General features: G+C 39.3%; 1 protein-coding gene across 18 annotated transcripts in view; it reads right to left on the minus strand.

The window, feature by feature from the left end:
- The window catches only part of Hmbox1 (homeobox containing 1), a 156,125-nt gene that overhangs the window by 75,974 nt on the left and 54,502 nt on the right, over window positions 1-25,649 (minus strand). For all 18 annotated transcript variants that reach the window (XR_007229382.3, XM_085698649.2, XM_048421809.3 and 15 more), the window contains exon 4: window positions 21,228-21,313. Coding sequence is in view for 17 of the 18 variants with exons in the window: in XM_085698649.2 (XP_085554775.1) it covers window positions 21,228-21,313 (86 nt within the window). In the remaining variant the exon portion in view is untranslated. The remainder of the gene's footprint in view (window positions 1-21,227; window positions 21,314-25,649) is intronic.

The following is a 25,649-nucleotide window of genomic DNA, read 5'->3' on the forward strand; positions in this document are numbered from 1 at the left end:
ACTTTCCTACATTTCTACGTCTACAGCTTCCTTAATCTTTCTATAAAAGTTGCAATTTCTGGAATTTGACACTGAATATTATAGCTTCTTGTTGATTCTTTTAGAAATACTGTAATTAAAGTGAATGAAGACTTATAAAAAGGTCACTTTTGCCCTTTGTCTACAATTCATGTGACCGACTTAGAAGCATGTCACACAAGTTTCTCTCTTTGTAATTATGAATTTAATAAAAACAAAGGGAGGGGCAAGTGATACAAGTGTCCTCTTGACACACCTCAGACTCAGACAACAATGCAGGAAATAAAGTACAGTCAGCCATTTCCAGAAGGGGCACTGCCAAACAGATAGCTAAACAGCAAAGGTCACACTTGGAAATGATTTTTCTCAAGGGCTGGTTTGAAAGCTTGGTGGACTTGGCATTCAGGTCCCAGCAGCTTCTCTTCACTGCCTGTCAGCTCTGCTACTTCCCTTGGGAGAAAAATTCCCTGACACTCCCTTCCCTGCTGTAGAAGAAAATCTCTGTAAAAGTTTCAGCTCTTCAAAATCCTCTTTTCTACCTCTGGTGGGGCAGAAGTAAAGACAAATTTACATATAACTTACATACATTATAAAAGGAGGTGGAAACAGTCTTGAGGCCCCATTCACATTCTGAACTTCAGCTGTATTGGGGGCTTCCAAGTGCTTAAACACCCACTTCCTTCCACTAGGGGGCTCTCAACCATAACTTAGTCTTCTAAATCTTAATGCTGGACCCTACCATTCCATGTTTCGTGTCCTGCCAAATTTATGGAATATGACACTACTGGCCATTCATATCATCATCCTTGGAATGAGGGATGCAGCTCCTCCAGAGAAGAGCCTCTCTTTAACTCCAGGTGCTATGTTAGCTCCCTACATATTAGTGCCCCTGGGATTCCATATTTAAGCTTCTTTCTGCCTTTGACCATCATAACTACCAACAATAATGACTTAAAATGTAAATGCAAGAGACTCTCGGGGCACAGCCTGTTCTTGAAAACCACCAGCTAGTCACCCTCAATGAGAACTTCTCATAGATCGACATAGTAGCCTAACTCATTCTCCACACCACTCATCTGCTTGTCTTCCTGTATGAGACAGCTCAGTTTTACCTACTCTCTTCCCGAACTCTTAAATTTTTGCCATATCTCCTCCTTCGAGTCATCATTCCTGCATTTTGGAATCTTAACCTGGACAACTGAAATACCTGATGACATGAATAAGTCAGCCCAGAACCACAAAATGTAAAATCCTCATGAATGTTCCTCTTAAATCAGACCACTACACATCTCTCAGCAGTTCTCTACTGCAGAACTGCTACCGTTTCTCCAATTCACTTTCACAATGAAATCAGATGTTTAAACATATTTTGTTATATTTGAGTCAGAGTCTCATTAGATAGCCCAGGCTTGCCTGGAAGTTACTATGTGTCTCAAGCCTGTCCCACACAAATAATCTTCCGATTATATAAGTGAGTGTCACTATCAAGCTCCCGATTCAATTTCTAAGCAAAACATGATTCTCTATAAAAATTCAAGTTGAACACACAGAGGAAAACAGCTCTTTCCTACCACTTTCTTACTTTCTACCTTAGAGTCATCCTTGTTTATTTGGTATGAATGCATACGACTTTCTCAATACATGTAACATAAACTTATGCATATGTGTAGTTTTAAAGAGCATGTAGTTTACGAAGCTACACATATTACGTGACTTACCTTTGTCCCATGTCTTGGAATTTTCTCCATCTTCTACACTATACGTCTAAGCCTCACGTAACCCAGGTGACAGCAATCTCATAAGCCCTCTAGCTATGTTTTGTATGGACTTCTTTCAGTTGTATTATCTTTTGTTGTTTGGATTCCGATTGTTTGGAGAAAGTTTCTCACTCTGTAGCCGTGGTTGGCTTTGAATCTTTCTGTCTCTGCCTTCTGAGTGCTGGGATTGGGGCATGAGTCACCATGACCAGCTTCGGGGTCACTTTTTAATGACAATTTTTAAAAAAAGACTTATTTATTTCTATTGTGTGTATGAATGATGTGTACCCACAAGTGTGCTTGGTGCCCATGGAAGCTAGAAGAGGGTGTCAGATTCAATTTTTACGCTTAAGCTTAAATAACCTGGCTAAGTGGCTCCTGTATTTCTGACCTATATTGCTGTCTGGAATACTAAAGGCTTATGTCTCAAGATGGTAATAAATTCTGGGATAAAGGTTTATGCAGCAATAAATGATTAAGACAAACACTTTGGCTCTGTGACCTTCACACCAACTTCTGATCTGCAGTCAGCGTGTTCATTCTGTCATGACCCAGACTTCCCACTGTTGCTTACTCAGGTTTAACTAGATTTCAGATTTTTCTCATCTCCCAGTCTTTCAATTCTAAAGCCCTGTATGTCTGTTATAAACTGTAGTATATTCTACAAAGAACAAATTCCTATGTATACAATGAATTTTGAGAAATGTGTGTGTGATCATGGTGGGATGAAAATACAGATTTCTTCTTGATTCCATGTTCCACTCAATTTAAAAATTTCACCTTAAGTCTCGGTGGCCACAATCTCTCCACAGAGTTCTTACCAGTACAAGCTGATTGGTGCTGTATTAGCCAGGCCTTATCGGCTTGAGTGTCTGTTCCCCAGTTTCATACTTGGAGGACATTGTTACAGGGATAAAATTTGAGTCACTGTTCCTTTAGGATCTGTTCAAGTAAAGTCAGTGAAAATAGTATAGCAAGAATCTCTACTATGCCAAGCCTCTGTGAAAGCAAAGAAAGCAAGACAGCTTCTACAAAAGCACTGACCACAATTCTCAAAGCCACCCTTTTCAAAGCTGTGTAAATTATCGAAGGCCTACTGTGCAAGTTTGGTTCTTAACACCTACAAGGCAGCTCACAATCATCTTGAACTCTTCTAGCCTCCACAGGCACCAGCCACATACCACTCACACACACAATAGAAGTAAGTAAGTCTTAAAAACAGAACAAACCAAACAAACAAACAAACCCATTGTCAATAAAAAGTGACACAGAAGCTGGCCATGGTGACTCATGCCGTAATCCCAACACCCAGGAGGCAGTGGCAAAAAGATTACCAAGTGTTCAAAGCCAACCGAGGCTACAGTGCGAGACACTGTCTCCAATCAATCAAAAACCAAACAACAACACAACGTAACAAAACACAATTCAACAACAGAAAAAAAGTGTCCATACAGAAACTGAGACAATGGACTCATTTCACAAAGATTTATACCAACGGTTTTAAATATATGAAGAGAACTAAAGGTCAAAAGAACAACAGGAAAAGATGCGAAAAATGTCTTACCCTACAAAACCTATCAAGAGAGACAATAATTATATGGAAGAACCAGACAGAAATTCTGGAGTTCAAAAGTATAAATGAAAAGTTCACTGGCAAGGTTCCACAGCAAACAGGAAGTAGCGGAGGTGATCGTCTCAGCACTGCAAAGGTCAACTGAGATGACATTATGGGGCACAGGAGATGGGAACGAGCACTCTGGAGCAAAGCTGCACAGACAGACACATGCCCAGTACACAGAGACTCTTAGGATTATTAAAAAGTTAATAAAGAACACTGAGAAAATAATGACTAAAATCACTGAAAACTGGATAAAAAAAACCTTAACATTTTAGAGGTGCCCAGAGATCTTCAAGTACGTTAACAAAAAATCCACACCTACGAATACCATAAATCTCTCAGACCTCAAAAGAAGGCTAGTGAGATGTCTCAGCACATAAAGGTACCTCCAAGGCCAGCATCCTGAGTTCAATCCATGGGATCCACATGCTGGAAGGAGAGAACCAATTCCCACAAGTTGCCTTCTGATCTCTACCCATGGCCCATGGCACTCATGTGCCTCCACCCATGCATATAAAATAAACAAAACTGTAATAAAAATGTTTCAAAATCAAGGATAAAAAGATGGAAATAAAAAAAAATATGTAGAAAGCAAGCTCACTAGGGCTAAAAGTGGGCTTCTCAGAGAAGCCATGGAAGGAGACTTAAGGACACTGCCTGAGGGACAAAAGTAATGTGACAGTACTCTCCTGAAAGGAATATACAAAGGAATATACAAAGAACATACTGGGGTATAAAGAAAGGACATTAGACAGGAATGTGGATACACTGAAGACAGAGAAAGTAATGGTGCTACGGGAGCATCTAAAAATGTCCCCAGCGGAGGCTTTTGAGAGGTGAGGCCTACTTGGAGGAATAAGGTCTCTAAGAGCACACACTGGAAGGGTGTATGTCCCCAATCCTGTGGTCTCCTGCTTCCTAGTCACTAGGAGGTGAGTGGCATCGCTTCGTTATGCCCTCCTGCTGCTGCTGTGATGGAGCAAGTGACAGCAAGCAAACACAGATGAGAAAGAAAACTGCATCCAGAAACAGAAAGACAAAAGCATTTTTAGTCCTAACTTTATTGAAAAGAAAAATGTAACGCACTAGTTACATATTTAAGTTAATGAACACATGTATTAATTAGTATACAATGTGTATGACAACAATGGCACAAAGCAAGAAGAAAATGAAGCTATGTAAGAGCAAAGTTGTACTGAAATTAGGCTGACATTTATCTGGACTAGATTATTATAGATTAATACACCAATGGTGATCTTTAGTGCGACTGCCAACAGAATAACTCAAACTATGTAACAAATAACAAGGGATTTAAACTTACACACTAGAAAATATTCACTTAACAAAAAGAAGAAGCAATAAAAAAGGAACTAAACGGCATAAGATGTACAGAGAACAGGATAGATACAAATCTTGTCTATCATTAAATTACATTAAATCTTAATGAATTAAATACTCTAAAAGAAGACAGAAGCCAGCAGAACAGATAAAAACCACTATATATTCAAGTATGGTCTACTCAACCAGAGGCCATACTGGCCACCAGAACTCCAGGTATGTCACCTGCCTGTAGACCTCTCCCATTCTCTCAGTGCCCAACCAACCTTACCTTAATCCCTGAACCCCTTCTTGTAGCCATGTACCAGACCCCAATTTGGGTGGAGACCCCCACTCAATTACAGGCCACACTGACCATAAGATCAGTGAGGAAACAGAAACCAAGGAACAAAACACCTATTCAACAAAGACAAACTCAGAAATCAGCACCTCGACCTATAATCACTCCAAACCCAGATGCCTAAATACCAGTAAGAACAAAATCAACAAGACCAAGGCAATATGTCACCACCAGAGTCCAGCTTTCTTACCACAGCAAGCCCTGAACAGTCCAACAAAGCTGACACACACAAAAAGGACCTTAAAACGTTATAAAGATGATAGAAGCCCTTAAAAGGAAATGAATAAATCTGTTAAAGAAAACCAAGAAAAAGCCTAGGGGTGGTGGCACGCGCCTTTAATCCCAGCACTTAAGAGACAGAGGCAGGTGGACCTCTGTGAGTTTGAGGTCAGCCTAGTCCACAGAGTGAGTTCTAGGACAAGGCTACACAAAGAAACCCTGTCTCAGAAAACAAAAACAAAAAGGCAAGAAAAAATAGTTGAAGGAAATGTAAAAAAACTGTTTAAGACTAAAAATGGAAATAGAAGCAAAAAGGAAAACACAAATTAAGGGAATCCTGGAAATAAAAAATCTAGATAAACCAACAGGAACTACAGAGGCAAGCTTCACCAACAGAATACAGGAGACAGAAGAGAGAATCTCAGGCACTGAAGAAATGATAGAAGAAACAGATACATCAATCAAAGAAAATGGTAAATCTAAAACATTCTTGACACAAAGCATTGAGGTAATCTGAGATACTATGAAAAGATCAAACCTAAGATTAAAAGGAATAGAAGAAAGAGAAGAAACCCAGTTCAAAGACCCAGAAAATATTTTCAACAAAATCATACAAGAAAATTTCCCTAACTTAGAGAAGGAGATGTCTATAAAGGTATAAGAAACTTACAGAACACCAACTAGATTGGACCAGAAAAGAAGGTCCCCTCCCTCATCACATAATAATCAAAACACGAAATATACAAAACAAAGAAAGAATATTAAAAGTTATAAGGAGAAAAGGAGCAAGTAACATAAGAAGTTAGACCTATTAGAATCACACCAGCTTCTCAATGGAGACTCTAAAAGTCAGGAGGGCCTTTCCTGCAGATTTTAAGAGACCAGAGATGCCAGCCGAGACGACTATAACCAGTAAAATTTTCAACCACCATAGGTGGATAAAACTTTATATTCCATGATAAAGTCAAATTTAAATAGTATCTATCTACAAAGCCAGTCCTAGAGAAGGTACTGGAAGGAAAAGTCCAACCCAAGGAGGTCAACTACATTCATGAAAATAAAGGAAATAAGTAACTGCATACCACCAAAACCAAAAAAAAGGAACGCACACCCACCCACCCACCCACCCACCCCCACCACCACTAAAATAACAGGAATTAATAACCATCGGTCATTGTTATCTCTCAATATCAATGGACTTAGTTCCCCAATAAAAAGATATAGAATAACGGAGTGGATGTGAAAACAGGATCCATCCTTCTGCTGCATACAAAAACACCTTAACATCAAAGATGACATCACCTTAGAGTAAAGGGTTGGAAAAAGACTTTAAAAGCAAATGAACCTAAGAAGCAAGCTGGTATAGCTATTCTACTATCTAAAAAAAAAAAAAAAAAAAGACTTCAAACCAAAATCAATTAAAATAGAAGGGGAAGGACATTTCATACTATCAAAGGAAAAATCCACAAAGATCACATTCAATTCTCAACATCTACGCCCCAAAAGCAAGGGTGCCTCTATTTGTAAAAGAAACACCACTAAAGCTTAAGTCATACATTGATAGTGGGAGACTTGAATACCTGGCTCTCACCAACAGATATCTACAGAACTTTTCTCCCAAATACAAAAGAATATCCTTCTTCTCAGCACTTCATGGAACTTTCTACAAAACTGACCACACACCCGGTCACAAAGCAAGTCTCAACAGATACAACTGACATAACTCTCTGCGCCTGCCAGACCACCACAGACTACAGTAGGGTTCCAACAACAACAGAAACAACAAAAAGCCTACAATCTCATGGAAACTGAATACCTCTCTACTGAATGAAAACTGAGTCAAAGCAGAAATTAAAAAAAATTAAAGACTTTCTAAAATTGAATGAAAACGAATACACAACATATCCAAACTTAGGGGATACAATAAAACCAGTGCTAAGAAGAAAGTTCATAGTACTAAATGCCTATATAAAATAATTGGAGAGATCTCATGCTAGCAATTTAAGAGTACATCTGAAAGTTCTAGAACAGAAAGAAGCAAACACACCCAAGAGGAGTAGATGGCAGGAAATAATCAAAAGGAAAACTGAAATCAATAAAGTAGAAATAAAGAGAACAATAAAAACAATCAAAAAAACAAAGAGTTAGTTCTTTGAGGGAAAAAAATCAGTAAGTTAGACAAACTCTTACCCAAACTAACTAAAAGTCACAGAGAGAATATTAAAATTAACAAAATCTGAAACAAAAGGGGGTGATATAATGGCAGATACCTAGGAGATCCAAAGTATAATTAGGTCATACTTTAAAACCTATTCTACACAAAATTGAAAAAAATCTAAAATAACTGGATAATTTTCTCAATAGATACTACTTACCAAAGTGAAACGAAGATCAGATAAACAACTTAAACAACTTAATAGACTTATAGTCCCTAAGGAAATAGAAGCAGCCATTAAAAGTCTTCCACCTCCCCCCCCCAAAAAAAAGCCTAGGGCCAGATGCTTTCTGTGCAGAATTCTATCAGACTTTCAAAGAAGAGCTAATATCAATACTCCCCAAATTATTTCACAAAACAGAAACAGAAGGAACATGGCTAAATTCATTTAAAGGCCCAGTCACCCTGATACCCAAACCATAAAAAAAAATCAACAAAGAAAGATAATCAATTTCCCTTATGAACACAGATGCAAAAATACTCAACAAAATACTTGCAAATTGAATCCTAGAACAAATCAAAAAGATCATCGACCATGACCAAGTAGGATTCATCCAAGAGATACAAGAAGAGCCAACATAGAAAAACCGGTCAATGTAATCTACCATTAAAAAAAAAACTGAAAGGAAACATATGATTTCATTAGATGCTCAAAAAAGCCTTTGACAAAATCCCAACACCCCTTTTATGATAAAAGTTTTGGAGAGATTAGGAATACATGGAATATACCTAAACATAATAAAGGCAATTTACAGCAAGTCAATAGCCAATATCAAATTAAATGGAGAGAAAAATATCAAAGCAATTCCATTAAATTCAGGAACAAGACAAGGCTGTCTACTCTCTTCCTATTTATTCAATATAGTGTTTAAAGTTCTCACTAGAACAATAAGACAACTGAAGGAGACCAAGGCGATACAAATTGGAAAGGAAGAAGTCAAAATATTGTTATTTACAGATGATATGATAGTATACATAAGTGACCCCAAAAACTCAACCAGGGAACATATAAACAGCTATATTGGCGAAGTGGGTGGATAGAAGATGAACTCAAATTAATCAGCAGCCCTCCTATATACAAGTAACAAATAGACTGAGAAAGAAATCAGGGAAACAACACCCTTTATAATGGCCATAAATAAAATAAGATATCTTGGGGTAACATTAACCAAGCAAGAGAAATACATGTATGATAAAAACCTTCAAGTTGTTGAAGAAAGAAATGGAAGAAGATATCAGAAGATGTATATCTCCCATGCTCATGGATTGGTAGGATTAACAAAGTAAAAATGGCCACCCTACCAAAAGCAATCTATAGATTCAACACAATCCCCATCAAAATTCCAACACAATTCTTTACAGACCTCGAAAGGATAATACTTAACTTCATATAGCAAAACAAAGCAAAACAAAACAAAACAAAAACAGATTAGCTAAAACAACCCTGAACAATAACAGAACTTCTGAACATATCATCATCTTGATTTCAAACTATCCTGCAGAGCTATAATTAAATCTGTATTTTTTTCACCCTGAATAAAGCTAAAGTCCAAGTGGATCAAAGACCTCAACATAAAACCAGATACACTGAAACTTACAGAATAGAAAGCAGGGAATAGCCTTGAACACGTTGACACAGGAGTCAACATTATAAACACCAATAATGCAGGCACTAAGATCAATAATTAATAAATGGTACCTCATGAAACTGAAAAGCTTATGTAAAGCAAAGGACACAGTCAACAGGACAAAATGGTAGCCTACAAAAATGGAAAAAGATTTTCACCAACACCACACTCAATAGAAGGGTAATATCAAAAATATATAAAGAACTCAAGAAACTAGACATCAACAAATCAAGCAATCTAATTTAAAAGTGGGGTATAGATCTAAACAGAATTCTCAACAGGGGAATCTCAAATGGCTGAGAAACACTTAAATGTTTAACATTCTTAGCTATCAGGGAAATGCAAATTTGAATTAAGGTTTTGTTTGTTTGTTATTGGGTTTGTGCGTGCGTGCGTGCGTGCGTGTGTGTGTGTGTGTGTGTGTGTGTGTGTGTGTTGTTTTGTTTTGTCTTGGATTTTAAGACAGGGTTTCTCTGTGTAATCTTGGCTGCCCTTGAACTCACAAAGATCCATCAGCCTCTGCCTCCAGAGTGCTGGGAATAAGGAGGATGTCAGTACCACCCAGCAGGGAAATGCAAATTTTGAGGTTCCGTTTTATACCTGTCAGAATGGCTAAAATCAGTAACACAAGTGACAGTTCATGCTGGTGAGATAATATGGAGCAAGGGGAACACTCCTCCATTGCTGGTGGAAATGCAAACTTGGACAGCCACTTTGGAAATCAATATGGCAGTTCCTCAGAAAATTGAGAATCAACCTACCTCAAGACCCAGCTATACCCCAAAGTACACTTGCTCGACTTTGTTTACAAGTGGCTTTATTCATAATAGCCAGAAACTAGAAACAACCTAGATGTCCCAAAACCAAACAAAGGATAAAGGAACGTAATACATTTACACACTGGAGTATTACTTAGCAGCTAAAAAATGACAGCATGAAATTTGCAGGCAAATGGATGGAACCAGAAAAAAATCATCCATAGTGCTGTTATGTACTCACTTATAAGTGCATAATAGCTGTTAAGTAATTAATAATCATGTTACAATCCACAAATTCAGAAAGACTAAGAAACAAGGAGGTGTACAGGGGAGATGCATGAATCTCCCTGAGAAGGGAAAATACAATAGATTTGGGGGGTGAACTGGGGCAGATAGGGCTGTAAACTAGGAGGGATCAAGTTGGGGTGTTGGGTGGAGAGAGAGAGAGTAAAGGGAGAGACAACTAGAATTAGAGGACATTTGGGGAACGATGTGGAAACTTAGCACAGTGGAAACTCCCTAGAATACACAAAGGCGTCCTTAGTGGGGACTCCCAATAATGGAGAATATGGAGCCTGAACTGTGTGTCCATTTTCTGTGACCAGGCAAAGCTCCAGTGGTAGAACTGGAACACCAACCCAGTCACACAACTTTCTACTTATAGTCTGTCCTTCCTGAAAGGTGTGCAGGAGCAGAACTTGTGGAAGGGGCCAACCAATGACTAGTCTAATTTGAGGCCAGTGACAAGAGAAGGAGCCATGCCCAACATTGTCTGGATGACCCAAAACTAGAGGTTATAGAGCCCAGAGACCTAGGGTAGAACCAAATAAGACTGACAAAAACAATAAATAAATAGCTAGCTAGCTAGCTAGCTAGCTAGATAAATGAAATCGATAAAGCGAGAAAGGGAAAGAAGGAAAGCATGCCCAGGTTGAAGGTCTCCATTGGGTCCTTTCAGAGCTCAAAGAACCCTATAGAAGAGAGGGAGCCATAGGAGTTAAGGACACTAGGAGAATACTACCCATGTAATCAACTAAGCAGAGCTCATGTGGTCACACAGAGACTGAAGTGGCAATTTTGGAGTCTGCATAGGTCTACGCTAGGGCCTCGACATATATGTTATAGTTGTTGCCTTGGTATTTTGGAGAAACTCCTTATGGTTGGAGTGGGGGTTTCTCTGAAGCTTTTACCTGCTCTTGGACTCTTTTCCTTCTAGTGGGTTGATGTGAGATGTCCTTCTGTATATGAGTTGCTTTTATTGGTTGGTGAATAAAGCTCTTTGGGCCAATGGCTTAGCAGAGCAAAGCCAGGTGGGAAATCAGAACAGAGAGAGAGAGAGAGAGACAGAGACAGAGACAGAGACAGAGATTGAGAAGAAAAAGTCAAAGAGACACTATGTAGCTGCTGAAGGAGAAAGACACCACCGCCAGAACCTTACTGGTAGGCCACAGCCTCATGGCAATACACAGATTAATAAAGATGGATTAATTTAAGATATAAGCATTAGTAATAAGAATCTTGAGCTAACAGGCCAAACAGTGTTGCAATTAATATAGTTTCTGTGTGATTATTTGGGCAGCTGGGAAACAAATAATCAGTCTCTGCCTACAGTGGGTTGCCTCGCCCAGCCTTGATGGGAGGGTTTATGCCTGGTCTCATTGTATCTTGCTGTGTCATGTTTGGTTGATATCACTGGGAGGCCTGCCTTTTTCTGGGGTGGGGTGGGGTGGAGAGTATATCTCGGGGAAAGGGGAGGTGGGGGGGGCAATAGGAAGAGTGGAAGAAAGGGAAGCTGCAGTTGGATGTACTGTATGAGAGAAGAATAAATATATGTTCAACTATATGCTGTCTGTAAGAAACAGGTTTCATATTCAAAGACAAATAAATCGGAAGCAAGATTGGAAAAGGCAGATCATGTAGAAAGCAGCCACCACCAGACAAAACAAACTGTAATGTAAATCTTGATACTATAAAAAAAAAAGAAAAGCATCCTCAATGCTGAGAGAATTTACAGAGCTGGGCATGTAGTACACGCCCATAATCCTGAACTTTAGATGTCGAGACAGGACAGTCAAATGTTCCAAGTAAGCCTTGAGTTACATAGTGAGACTGCCTTGAACACAAACACACAGTCAATGCATAAGATATAACTAAAAGCATATACACAAAACAGAACTTCAAAAAACTGATGAGACCTGAAGGGAGAACCGGGTAAGGCTAATAAATGGTGATACCAATAATCCCACTTTCCAGAAGTAAAATAATTAAAGAGCAATAAGGAAACAACGCATAAGCAGAAAGCAAAGCCTAACATTCTACCCAACATGTGAAGAAAACACATCGCTCTCAAATGTTTACCAAGGTGACTTTAACTTTCCTTTAGGGAAGGACATATCTCTCAGTCCTCAAACTACAGGGGGAGCATGCATGTGACAGTATCCAGAAGGGAATGACACTATTTCCAGAAGGAATAAACAGGTATGTTCTCCAAACGCCATGAAATCTGGAATAAGGAACAGTGCTGGAGTGCATGCCTAATATGCACAAAATCCTGAGTTCAATGAGAAAACAGAAGGAAAAACTTAAGAAATTTAATAACATATGGAAATTAAACAACACTTTCCTAACCAGTAAGTCAAGGAAGAAACCATAAGGAAATTATAAAATACTTAGAGATGATTAGAAACAAAGAACCCAACATATACAAACTTTTGTAATGAAGGAACCAAGGCAGGACTTGATGGAAACTTAAGTTGTAAATACCTTCAGTCAGATACACTGACCAAGAAAAAGATGACTCAATTATTAAAGCATGAGTGAGGTGGGGCTTATGTCTGCAGAGATAAAAAAGAGTCCTAAGGAAAGTGTGTGGATAATGGTATGTCAACCAGGTCTATAATCAAAACAAAGTGAACAAAATTTTAAGGAAAAAACAAACTACCAACTACTCCCAACTCAATTCGTGAGAGCAGTGCTGCTCCAACTGCCATCAAAAGGGGGCGGGGGTTAGATTTATTTTTTAATTTATTTTTTCTCTAAGTTCATGTTATACAGTTTAGGACTATAAAACTGTGATCAACATATTTGGTTTTGAGTAGCCTAGCTCCATAAAGTCAATCTGGAGAAAGATAAGTGGGCAATAGATGCTGGTCAGAACTAAGCAGAGTCTGGATTCAAAATCCTGATTCACCTCCTTACTGGGTATGGGACAAGTCACTCTCTGGAAAGCAGGTGATAAACTATATGAAGCTATTTTGAACCCAGGCCCCACACAGCTGCAGTTTCATCCTTGGCCTCAGACCACACACATCCTGCCTGCATTGATCGGCCTAAGCTTAGGAACCCTGACTACAGCCAACAAGAAGCTACCTGATGGGTCAGCCAGCCACCTCCTTGCCTTGGTTTTCTCATCTGTAACTGTGGAACTTCACACCTGTTTCTCAATTATATAAAGCAGTTAGCACAGCATCCAGCACTTGGTAAGTGTCACATCAGTTACAGCTAAAAATAAGGACTCTTAAAAAGAGGTTTGGCCTGGAAGGTGCATATTGCTACCAAGCAGAACAACTGTCTCTAGAACTCACGGCCGTCACTTGCCTAATGATAAGGCCAAACCAGAGACTCAACACACAGATCAACAAGGATTAAGAGATATTAGTCTTAAGATTATCACACACACAAATATTTCAAAGACATTCTATCTGCTGGGAAAATCAAAGGAAACTGGTCGAACAGCCTTCAAAAGTCATCTAAGCAGAGGAAGAGATTGGGAGTAAAAGGCAATCTTTCTGTTAAAAACTGTCAAAAGAAAACAAATAGAAAATAAGAGTTTTTAAAAGGATGCAAACTCAAAACATTAAAATAAAAATTGTCTTACTTCAAACAAACAAACAAATAAAGACATGAGAATAGATTTATTATAGACAGGTGGTGACGACACGTGCCTCTAATCCCAGCACTTGGAAAGCAGAGGCAGGCGGATGGATCTCTGTGAGTTCAAGCCAGAATGGTCTACACAGTGGGTTCCAGGGCAGCCAGGGCTCTTACACAGATAAATCCCCCCCGCCCACCAAAAAAAAAGACCATGGTAGCACATGCCTATAAAGTCACAGCATTTAAAGGGTTAAGGCGGGAGGATGTGAGGTTTGAGACACAATGAGCTACATAGTGAATTCCAAGCAAGCCAGGATGACATAGCAAGACTCTTCCTGCTTTTTAAATACAGAATCAAAAACATTGGCTTCTAAGTTCCTCATAAAAAACAGCGGCAATTCTTTGGTAATATTATCTGGGATAGGCCCTTTAAGTGAACATGCTCAAAAGCAGGACACTATCCACACATCTGCCAGGGAGACCTAGAGACAGTCACACGGGTACACCTGAGCCTTGGGTGAACTACCATCTCACAGGAGGTGCCTCCTGATTCTCTTCCTAGGACATTGGCATCCCCCTTCGGACATTTATTCCTGTTTTGTTTTTTAAGTATTTATTGTTTGTTTAGGGCCTGACCTCACATAATTCAGGCTAATCTTGAGTTCGACCAAGGATAATTCTGAATTCATGATACTACATGGCCTCTATCTTCTTAGTGCTGGGATTATAGTCACATGTCACCAGGCTTAGGTTTCTTCTGTTGTTTCTTTCTTCTTCTTTTCTAAATGTGCACTGCTGTTTTGCCTGTACTCATGTCCGTGTGAGGGTGTCAGTTCTCTTGGAACTAGAGTTATAGACAGCTGTGAACTGCCACGTGGGTTCTGGGAATTAAACCCTGCTCCTCAGTGCTCTTAACCGCTGAGCTGTCTCTCCAGTCCCCATACCTAGCTTTAAAGAAAAAAATACAGTGTTCTACTTATTTACCTTTTGTGTATGTGAGGTGCATACCATAGCATGCATGTGGCAGTCTGAGGACAACTTTCAGGAGTTCTCCCTTCCACCAAGTGAGCTCCACGAACGGATCTCAAAGTCATTAGGCTTGAGGAACGAGAGCCTCTGCTCAGGAAGCTGTCATTGCTCTCACCCCACCACCTCAATTCACTATTACTTAATGGTAAGAAAAAGTAAAATTATATTCTGGCAAGAAATTATTTATCTCACAAAGGGACATACACTTTATGTACAGGTTTGTTTGTTAGTTGACTTTTCAATCTTAGGTGATGAGAGAAACAGAAATGAGAACTGCAGAGTGCGCCCTGGAAGGCACAGGTGTATCACCTTCGGCAGTCTCCGGCAAGTCTAATGGGCATGTGAAGCAGTTTAATGTGGTTTCTGACTTAAGTTCAAATAGGGAATATGGTTCTCACTATAAGATTGGCAATCAACCTAACTTCGGCATGGAAACGTGCAACCCTCCACACTGCGCTTGACACTACGGAAGCCCAGAGGAATACATACACTGCAGTGACTACACAGGGCAGTTTAAAACAGCCACCACCAGAGTAAGAAAATACGGGCATCGCACGTCAGAGGCGGGTTTCTTTCATGCAGGAAAATGGTGTGCCCACACGTGCTGGTTTTACAAGCAAATAGCTTATCCAGAATTTGAAGAGGAAGATGGAATAAAAATCAGTCTCCAAGAGCTGTAAAACAAGAGAAAGCCCCTAATACATGACACAAAACACTTAGAACACTGTAGAGAGAGGCTGCTCAGAACGAGTGAGAAAGCCTCTGGATAGAGAAACTACAGCTCCAAACATTTAATTTGGAGACAGTCATTATCTCCCACCTCAAAGCCTGCTTGTGTAGACAGATAACAGACAGCTTTCAAACTGGATATCTACTTAAAGTCAGTGAAATTCTGATAAAGTCTTGTCAGATGAGCAAATGAATTATTTCTGACTATTATAACAATTCCATCGTCTGATTTAGGCTCTAGAAACACGGCTATTCTAATTTAGATATAAATTCTACTTCTTAATAACAACTTTATTCATAACTGACAAGATTTCAAAGTAATACATTCACTAGTAGGAAACTGATAAGGCGTGGTATCCAGACAACCAGATATTACTCATCAGCAGAAGAAAATGAGTGCTTGAGCTATGAAGTGACACAGAGGAACCTTAAATGCGGCTAGTCACTAAAGAACCCAGGAGGATGCTATCAAGACTTGACTCCAATGACAAGACCGTGTGGCAGAGATGCATGATTACAGCACTTCAGGAGAGCAAAGAACAGACAGGCAGGGCACAGATAACCTTGAGGGCTGTGATATCATCCTGTGTGGTATTTTAATTGTGGGCATACATTGTTGACCTCTGTCAAAACCCCAATGGCATATACAATACCAAGAGGGGGCCTACTGTCAGCTAGGGGTGCTAGTTCCTAGCATATGACATATCAGCATAGGTTCACTGACTACAACCAATGGGACACTGTGGGCGGTGACAGTGGAGGAAAGACTAGGTACGCGTGGTGGACCAGAATGTATTTTGGAAGTCTCTCAACTTTCTGTTCAATCTTGTTGTGAACTAAAAACTCCTCTAGAGAATAAAGTTTAGTTTTAAAAATGTAAGCTGATATCTTAGTTGGTTTATAACACCTGGTCTAAAGTTCTGTAATTTAAAAGAAGCAATACAAGTTTTTTGCAAATGTAAAATATTTGACTCGTATATAATATTTTCATTCTTCACTTTAGAGATATATAACAAGGGAAGTGGTTTGATTGTGGCTGGAAGTGAAATTGCTAGATCTAAGTAGATACGAGTGTCAAAAGTCCTTGAAGTTTAAGAGCAGATAGAACTAGACAAGTAGGGAAAAGTGGAGCCACTATAGTGTGGATGTCTGTGCCCACCTCAAGCCTTTTATTGAGATTCTTGCCTTTAAGGTGATGCTCACATGTAGGGGCCTTTGGAGGACCAAGACACGTGGGCAGACCTTCATGAACAGGATTAGCAACCTTCACCCCTACCACCACGAGAAGACCCAGCAAGAACGAGTAGTGTATGAGTCAGATAAGGAGGCAGTCCCTAGGTATGGAAACTGCCTTAGCTCAGGGTTTCCTGGACCCCAGAACTATGAGAAATACATTTCCATGTTTGTATACGACCCCGTTTATGACATTTTGTTACAACGACTAAGAGAACAATTATGGAGTCAAAGTCCCACATCTTATAAGTAAGGAAAAGGAGGCTGTGAGATGATTAAACTACAGAAAGAACAAACTCGGTGTCTACTTACCCCAACAATTCAACACAATTATAATAAAGTTCTTAAAATTCAGAGATGCTAACTTTTTTCTTCTCCCATGTATTCATTTTTTTTCCCAGAAGACATGACACCAATTAGTGTATTTCTTTGGCTGATAATACCCATCAACCTTTGTATATTTACTCATTTATTCTGTGTGTGCCCAATTTTTCCCAGAGGTCATTAAATTTTTTTGTTTGTTTTAGAAATTCTTAAACAGCCTAAGAAAACATTTTACTGACAGTGAATATAAAATGCAAGTGTTTATTACTAAAGCCAAGGCTATGCTCACCACCCTATCATTGTTAGGGAGAAGCTAGAATCTTGGCCGACCTCTTGCAGAGGTAAAAATCCACCCATGGTGGGAGCAGCTGCGACTGTGACGGAATCTACAAATAACATGCTGGGAATTCGGCAGGCACTGTTATTATATCCTGTTTACACTGTCATTTCTCCTATCAGCAGGATATTATTTATACAGACCCCACCCCTGCACTTCTTGTTTATCTTATTATAGAAGCCCTCCAAATCTATAAAAAGCAGCCTCTGCATTTACTTCTGGAACAGCACATGTGTTGGAATTTTGCACCTTGCTATACTTTTTTATTTAGCATTTTCTGTTGTTAGGCACCATCCGCTCTGATTTTTATCTTAAGGTTGATTTCACATATTAGAGTTGAACTCAAATGACTTTCAGAAAATCTGCTATAGAACAGAAAAACATATCTAGGTAATAGCCAGATATTCCAGGGATGGGAAGGCTTCCTAAACCAGGCTCACCCTCCCCCAGTGGGCCAATCATAAGGGCTTCACTAACTCATTGTTCTTCCCAGACATGAGAAGTGCTGTTTCTGTTAGCTTCCTGGCTGGTCAGGCCGGGACACAAATGTGATTAATTCATAATACATGAGAACCACAACTCAGTGAGTTAGTCAATAGATAAAAAGTAGATTAGCCTGCTTATTAATTTCCTCATTCTCCTGTTTTGTAGATTAAAATAAAATAGCAAAAAAAAAAAAGTACTGCAACTTTCTTACCCACAAAAATGCATGGGACTGTTTAGCAAGCAATCATCCCTGAAACAGTGCCTCAGTGTACCTTTCGATGTATGGTTTGTGCTAAACACAACCAGCTCCTTGGTGCTTCAGCTAGATCTATCAGGTGTCAAGGTAGATGTGAATTGTTCCAGGTAAAAGGTCAGTGACAGACCCTCCGAAGAAACTGCATCACTCAGGTGAGGATTAAACCAATGTCAGAATGTCAAAATGCCACCCTAAGAGAATGAGGTGCGGTTAGTAGGAACGGATAGAGCTATGCTGAGGAGGTAAAGGTCTTCTGGTAAACCAAGAATTTGGGAGCATGCAAATGAGCAGGACTCTCAAAACTACAAGTTGTTAAATTCAGCTGTGTGAATACACATAATAGAAAATAGTAATAAAAATGGATGTAGGGGTTGCATTATAAGAATTTCCTGGACTGGCAGAATGGCTCCATGGATAAAGGTGCTTGATGCCAAGGCTTATGACCTGAGTTCAATCTCTGGAACACACATGGTAGAAGAATAAAGAAACTCTCACCTCAACACATACACTGCGACACTCATGCAGGAACACATACAAAAATAAATGCTTTTGTGGTTTTCTTTCTTTCTTTTTTTAAATTTCTTGTTTTAGACAATGAAGGGCCAAAGGTAGGTTCACAGAAATGTGAACCCAATCCTTTGGAACAAAAACAAAGAGGAAAACCTCTTTGAGGTGAAGCTGAAATGGGGAAGACATTTTTAACAATATCCCATCATTATGGTGGTTAAAGGAAGGGGATCTGGCTGAAGTGTAAAATCCACTTCAGCAGATTTAGAGGTGCCATCGTGTATTCCTACACGTCTAACAAGTTTTCAGCTAATGCCAAAACTGCTATTTCCTGGACTGTATTTTGAATAGCAAGATGTAAAACATCTTTCAGTTTCCCTTTCTAAAATGGAAATATTTTATATACTGTGTTTAACTCATTATGAGACAATGCTTTTGGATATGCCACCATGAGTGGCATAAGGAAGATACCTTTATTTTTTTTAAAAAAAATATTTATTTATTTATTATGTATACAGCATTCCTTCCATGTATGCCTGCAGACCAGAAGAGGACACCAGACCTCATTATAGATGGTTGTGAGCCACCATATGGTTGCTGGGAATTGAACTCGGGATTTTTGGAAGAGCAGGCAATGCTCTTACCCTCTGAGCCATCTCTCCAGCCCAGGAAGATACCTTTAAAGGTATCTTTTTATGATTTGCAACTATGTTGGACACTCATCCAAAGCCACTATTTCACAAGTCCAAGACAAGGGCTGGCTCAGAAGGCAAGGGAATTTGTCATAAAGCCTGGCAAGGTGAGTTTGATCCCAGGATTCACATAGTAGAAGGAGAGAACTGATTTACTCAAGCTGTCTTCTGTCCTACACACACACAGATACACACACTCATGCCTAAGATAATTCAAGATTCAATATATTCAATACTCAGAAATATTCTCTTCTGAACAAAAACAACCTTGTGATTCTATCATATTACAAATTCGTCTTGCTCCCCACGCACCCAGGTTTGCAAACTAGGACATATATTGTTTATACTCCTAGAAGTTAAAGTAAAGGACAAAAAGACAAGATCCCCATCATGGCATAAACTACCACATCACGAGTTTCAGTAACACCCGCACGACTTGCCCTTATGGTATGTTAAGCACTGTAACTTAGTTTTTTAAGATAAAGATTAATAATTTATCTTATACATCCCACTGGCAAATACCTGAAGACTTAAATAATTAAATTCACACACCTTTCTTTACCATTAAGACTTCTAAATAGAGGACATGTTTAAAAGTCTTTTTACCAGTATAAAGACATTGTTTATAAAAGAATATTACTGGTAAAATATATACACTTGCATGTATGTATACATATCATAAAGGGTTGGCTGACATAGGTACAGGGAATGAAATTTAATACTTTTAACTCTGAAGTTACATTTTTAAATCAATTACTAAGCAGGAACAACCTCTTAAGAATATTTACTTCAGTATGTACCAGCGTTTCCACCACAGAAGGAACACCAGAGCTGGAGAAGCTCAGACGCCAACCTGTAACCACAAAGTAGGAAAACTGAGGCAAGGACTTAAGATGCCCCAAGGCATAAGTTTGCAACTATGAGCAAAAAGGGGTGGTGATGGTAATTCTTGCACTGTCAGTGCAGAAAGTATAATAACACAGCAAATGTAAATGTATTAGAAGAACTTCTGGTTCCTTTAGGACTTTATAACTAAGGACGGGCACACACCAACAGTGATGGCATACCTACACCCAGATTCAAGAGTTCCAAAATGATACATATACACCACATGTCGGGGCGGGGGTCTGGGTTGGGTGGAGAATGGGATGGGAGAGAAACAACAACAACGAAAAGACAATGGTGACTCTCATCTTGTCAAGAGGGGTGTGAGGAAAGCTTTCACATACAGAAAAGGTCGTTCAAAAGACACAGTTTTCAGTAGGGGATGGGGGCGTGCATATATTCCAGCCGCAAGAGGTCATTATTAGCCACAGAGTGAGTTTGAGGCCAGCTTCAATTGCATGCATGCCACCCTGTCTCAAGAAAAGACAAAAAAACAACAAACAACAACAAAACCAAAGTCCCAACAACAAACCCCCAAAACAAAAAAGGAAAACAAAGACTTGCGTTTTCCTCATGAGTCACTTTTTACTGGTAAAGTCCTAGATTTAACTGAAAGGACTGCAAAGCTTTTAAAAATAAAGACACAGACAGCAGCTGGTGTGCATGTGTCACAGGCGCTATCATAATCAAGAGGAAACGACATCCCTGTTTCAATTATAAAATAGGGAATTTTTTTTCTTATTATTGATGTTACAAAATTTACCAACACAAGTTTTTTTTTGTTTTTTTGTTTTTTTTTTTTTTTAAAAAAAAAAAATGACTGGAGCAGTCCGTGCTATCAGAGACACTGGTTTAAGTCCCAGGCTTCCGTCACCATGCCCAAGCCGACAGGGCTGCAGCACGGAAATGTAAGCGATAGTCCAACACCTGCACAGATGGCAGAGACGAGACATGATTCTAGAATAAAGGGCTCTCCGGCTCTTACCTGTTACCTGTGCAACAACTGCTTGGGAAATCCTCCGATTGGCAAGAAAGGCTTTGATTTCCTCTTTTATCACACTGCTGTCCCTCCTAACAAAAACAGAAGACAAGACCAACAATGTATGTTGAAGGTAGAAATCCTCATCTTTGCTAAAAGAAAGGTGAAGCAGAGAGGTGGGGAGAACACAGAAAGGAAGGACACAAAAATAAAAGGGGAACAGACTAAACTTAGGTGAAAATATGAAATTACAACAAACCAAGAAACACCAAATACTCCAATCCTGAAACATCACACCATCAGACAGACACCTCAGTGAATGCCACTGTGGATACAAGTCTCATGTGGGAGGACCATTAATTGCAAGCTGTGTATAATCTAAATTAGGAATAAGGTTGCCATATGCAGTATGTATGGTCTCAATATTGGGGAATAAATCATACATAGAAATCCTGGAAAAATAAAAAGCAACAGCAATGAAAATCAGCTGAAAGTAGATTGTGGGTCTGCAGGTTAATGGAGGAACTGTAGAAGTGACACTCATCTTAAAGTCTTGGAAATGCTTCAGGGGCAGAAATAAACACCATTTTTACAACTGAAAATACTAGCATTGTATGAAACACCCTTAGCTGCTTCCTCTCCCTCCCTTCTGCATAAGTCCCTCCCCAAAGAATGTGGGATGATTTGAAACAGTAACAGCTTCATATTGAAAGTAATTATTAATTTCATATTACATATAATAAATACACAAAATAGTTAATAACTATACTATTCAACCTTGGTAATATATACTCTTGGTCCATTACAAACTATTTAGAAAGTCAGCATGCTTTCATAAACCAGACATCCATAAGAATAACAAAGAACAACTCATTCTTTCACCAAAACAAACAATAAATAAAAATTAAATCGGAGCCTAAAGACTATAAAACCAGAACACTGTTTTTTGTTCAAGATGAAAACTGAAAGAATCATGGTAGCTTATCTAAACAAGGTCAACAGATTAAGGAACTCAGCTCAAGTCAGTCTTCTGCCTTCTGCCCTCATATAAATCACAAACTAATAATCTTTCTCAGATGGACCTTTGCAAATAATTTTCTTTAAAAAAATCATTATTACTTTTACTTTTACAAACATTATATAAGCTCCCCATACCGTATACAACCACTACGATTTCATATTGAATTTTTTTTCATTTTTTAATGCAGGGACTCAATCAATCAATCTCTCTCTCTCTCTCTCTCTCTCTCTCGTTTCTCAGTGTAGCCTTGGCTGTACTGGAACTTGCTCTACAGACCAGGCTGGCTTTGAACTATTCTTCTGCCTCTGCCTCCTATGTGCTGGGATTAAACGCATGCACCACTGCCTGACTGGAACTCACTCACTAGGCAAGCCTGAAACTATTTAGTCAAGGTGGTGCTCAAACACAAGGCAATCCTCCCATCTCAGTCTCTTGGTACTAAGATTACAAGTTCCATGTTGGATTTTTATCAAGAATGGCTGTGGCCGTTTCTCTCCTTCTCTCTCTCATTTTTAGTTTCCGGCGACACAGTCTATTAGCTCATGCTGGCCTTGAATTTACAGATCACCTACTCTCAGCTTCCTGAGTGCTAGGTGTGTAGCTGTGTGCTGCCATTCCCAGCTTTCTCTCTTGTATGGTGTGTCTATACTATACCCTCGATTTTGCCTCTTGGCAAAGTCTAAAACGTTAACAGTTATTCACAGTAAAACCTTTGACACTTGATTGGAGAAGAAACGGAAGTATCCTATCAGAACATGATACCAACCTGTAATTTCAAGTAGATAGGTCTTTCGGTCCCCTCACCTGGATGTGTTATGCACTCTGTTGGGGGTGCCATGCTCCCCGTGGAGATGTACTCACTTGTAGCCTGTACATGTGTGAGTCTCTGCTTGTCTCTGAGCTCAGAGCTCACTAGTTTGCTTAACTGGCTGGCCAATGAGCTGCAGGGATCCCCTCAGGGCTAAAGGCACAGGCCACCACTGCCTGATTTTTTATGTGGGTGCTGAAGATGTGAACTTAGTTCCTCATTCCTGTGCAGCAGGCATAGCACTATCTGGGCCATGTCCCTGCTTTGGGGAATTTTGGAAAAGAGTAGAGATGGAATATTGGGTATCCAATATGTAGCTCTATAATATCCCTGAGTTACTGATTGGAAATCACAGTCAACCAGTAACAAGGAAACAAAAATTTAGCTGCCTAATGTAATATTTAAAATTTCACAAACTTATTTAGATTCCAATCTACATGCTGACTACATTTCTTTCAAAATGCCTGTCTCTGGACTCTGGGCCAATTATGAGCAAGAGACGACTTTAGCAGTAGCTGTTTCAGACGGCTCTTGTACACAAACCAAATAATTTGTCTTCTGACATAACTACAAAATTAAGTTGAATTTTTTATATAAACTATTACATTTCAACATACCAAATGATGAAGCTATATTTGAGAATAAGTGTTCAGATTAAATTTAAAAATGTACTTTTATAGGCAAAATGAGCAAATGGTATTTTCTTGACTAATAATTTAAAATCAAATTTAAACCAACTCATTTTAAATCAAATGCACCTAGAGCAGACACTAAATCATACAGAACAGATAAACTCAACTATGTAAGCAGCCTAAATTACTCACAGCCTTGCAGCATGGTATTTCTAAAGGACTGCACAAGACAGGAGGAGTTCCCAGTGTTAGAAAGCAGCAACCCACTCACCACCTCCAAGAATCCATTCTTATATATTATGCAGTTTCTAAAGTATTCACAGTAAGTTTAAACAGACATTCTTCATTGCTTTACCATAGATAATTTTTGAAAAACAATTTTTAAAAAAAGATTGGGGTGCGGCTAAAAGCCTAAATGCCTGGCGAGCATCAAAAGACCCACCCTGGTCTCAATCTCCAGCCCCTTCACTTCTTAATAGACAAAAACATGCAAGGGAAAGCGACTTAATAAGGTTGTACTCAGGCTTCACCCTTTGTTAAAACAAGAACATTAACACACTCATTCCAAAGATTTGCATTTCTATAGTGTATATTAATTGTGCAAAATAATGGGTCTCACTATGGCATTTTCACACATGTGTATAATGCACTTTGATCCAGTCTCTTGGCTGCCATGCCCCCATCCTCATCCCTTCTTCACTCTCACTGGTCCCCTTCCTCTCCCCTTCTCAACTCCAGCTGGTCCTTTCCCTCTCCTCTTCTCTTCTCCATTCCTGTTGGTCCCCACCTATCCCCAAATTTTAAAGGATTTTCAGAGGTCATGGATATAGCCTGTGGCAGTATGCATTCCCAGCATGTACAAGACCCTGTGTTCAATCTCTAACATTGGGGCTGGGAGAGCCTTTAAAATGTTCTTCCAAGCAATGAAATAAAAAACTGAATGATATAAATACAACATAAATACATACACATACATGAATATAATATGTGCAAAGGAACTCTCATTGAAGTAGAAAGTTCTGGAATTGTAAATATACCATATAAACACAAACTATTATTTCTATGAAACAGTCAGACAGGATCCACACAAAAGAAGAACCAAATGACCAACTGTAACTGTCAGACTGAAGTTAACATCTCAGACCAGGTGCCTCAAAGCACCATGGACAGAGTGCTCTAAAGTCACTTTAGAAGAACACCTGTTTGCTTGGGTTCACTAGGTATTTGCAAAAACAGTAACATCGCTTGCCTTCACTGCCCAGTTCATTCTACTGGGCTGGCTTGGCTCTGTGTCTTCTTCGCCCGCTCCTGTAACTGCCATTCTACCTTACGGAATCACCTATTTGCTAGTATGAAAGATCACTTACACAGATCTGACTCTCTCGTCTTCTATTCCATATTTCCTCCCTTTGTTGGCAGTCTGACATTTTGACTAAATAGAATGAATCCTTTCTCCCACTGCACCAAGTATCTCACATACTCCAAGGACGCCCACTTCTGAAGTCTTAGTGAATTAAAGAACAAGCCAGTTATTTCTCTGGTTTCACTTTTTACTTCCAACATAAGCAAGCACTTGGTCTTAGCTGAGGCACCTGAAGTGCATGCCACGTCTTCCTGCTGCTGTTCTCAAACCGCTGCACTGTTCATCTGGTGGACTTCTCAGTAGGATGAGAACCACCACTGACTACTGCCTTCCTTTTAAACTAGTTAGCATCACCATTAACCCGTTCTAATAAATACGTAAGAATTCATCAGGAATGCCTTTTTGATAAAACACTTTCAAAAATTTTACATGTGTCTGTATCTGAGAATAGGAGTATGAGGCAGGGGTCTAACCCAGGATCACTTTGAACCAGAGGTTTTCCTGCCTCAGCCTCTGGAGTGCTGGGATCTAGTGGCACCACCACCCTGTACTGATTATAATGCTCCTTACTTTGTTTTGTTTTGAGCATAGTCTTGCTACAGAG

This window comes from Myodes glareolus, chromosome 12 (genome assembly GCF_982192425.1).
Source record: "Myodes glareolus chromosome 12, mMyoGla1.1, whole genome shotgun sequence".
Lineage (NCBI taxonomy): Eukaryota > Metazoa > Chordata > Mammalia > Rodentia > Cricetidae > Myodes > Myodes glareolus.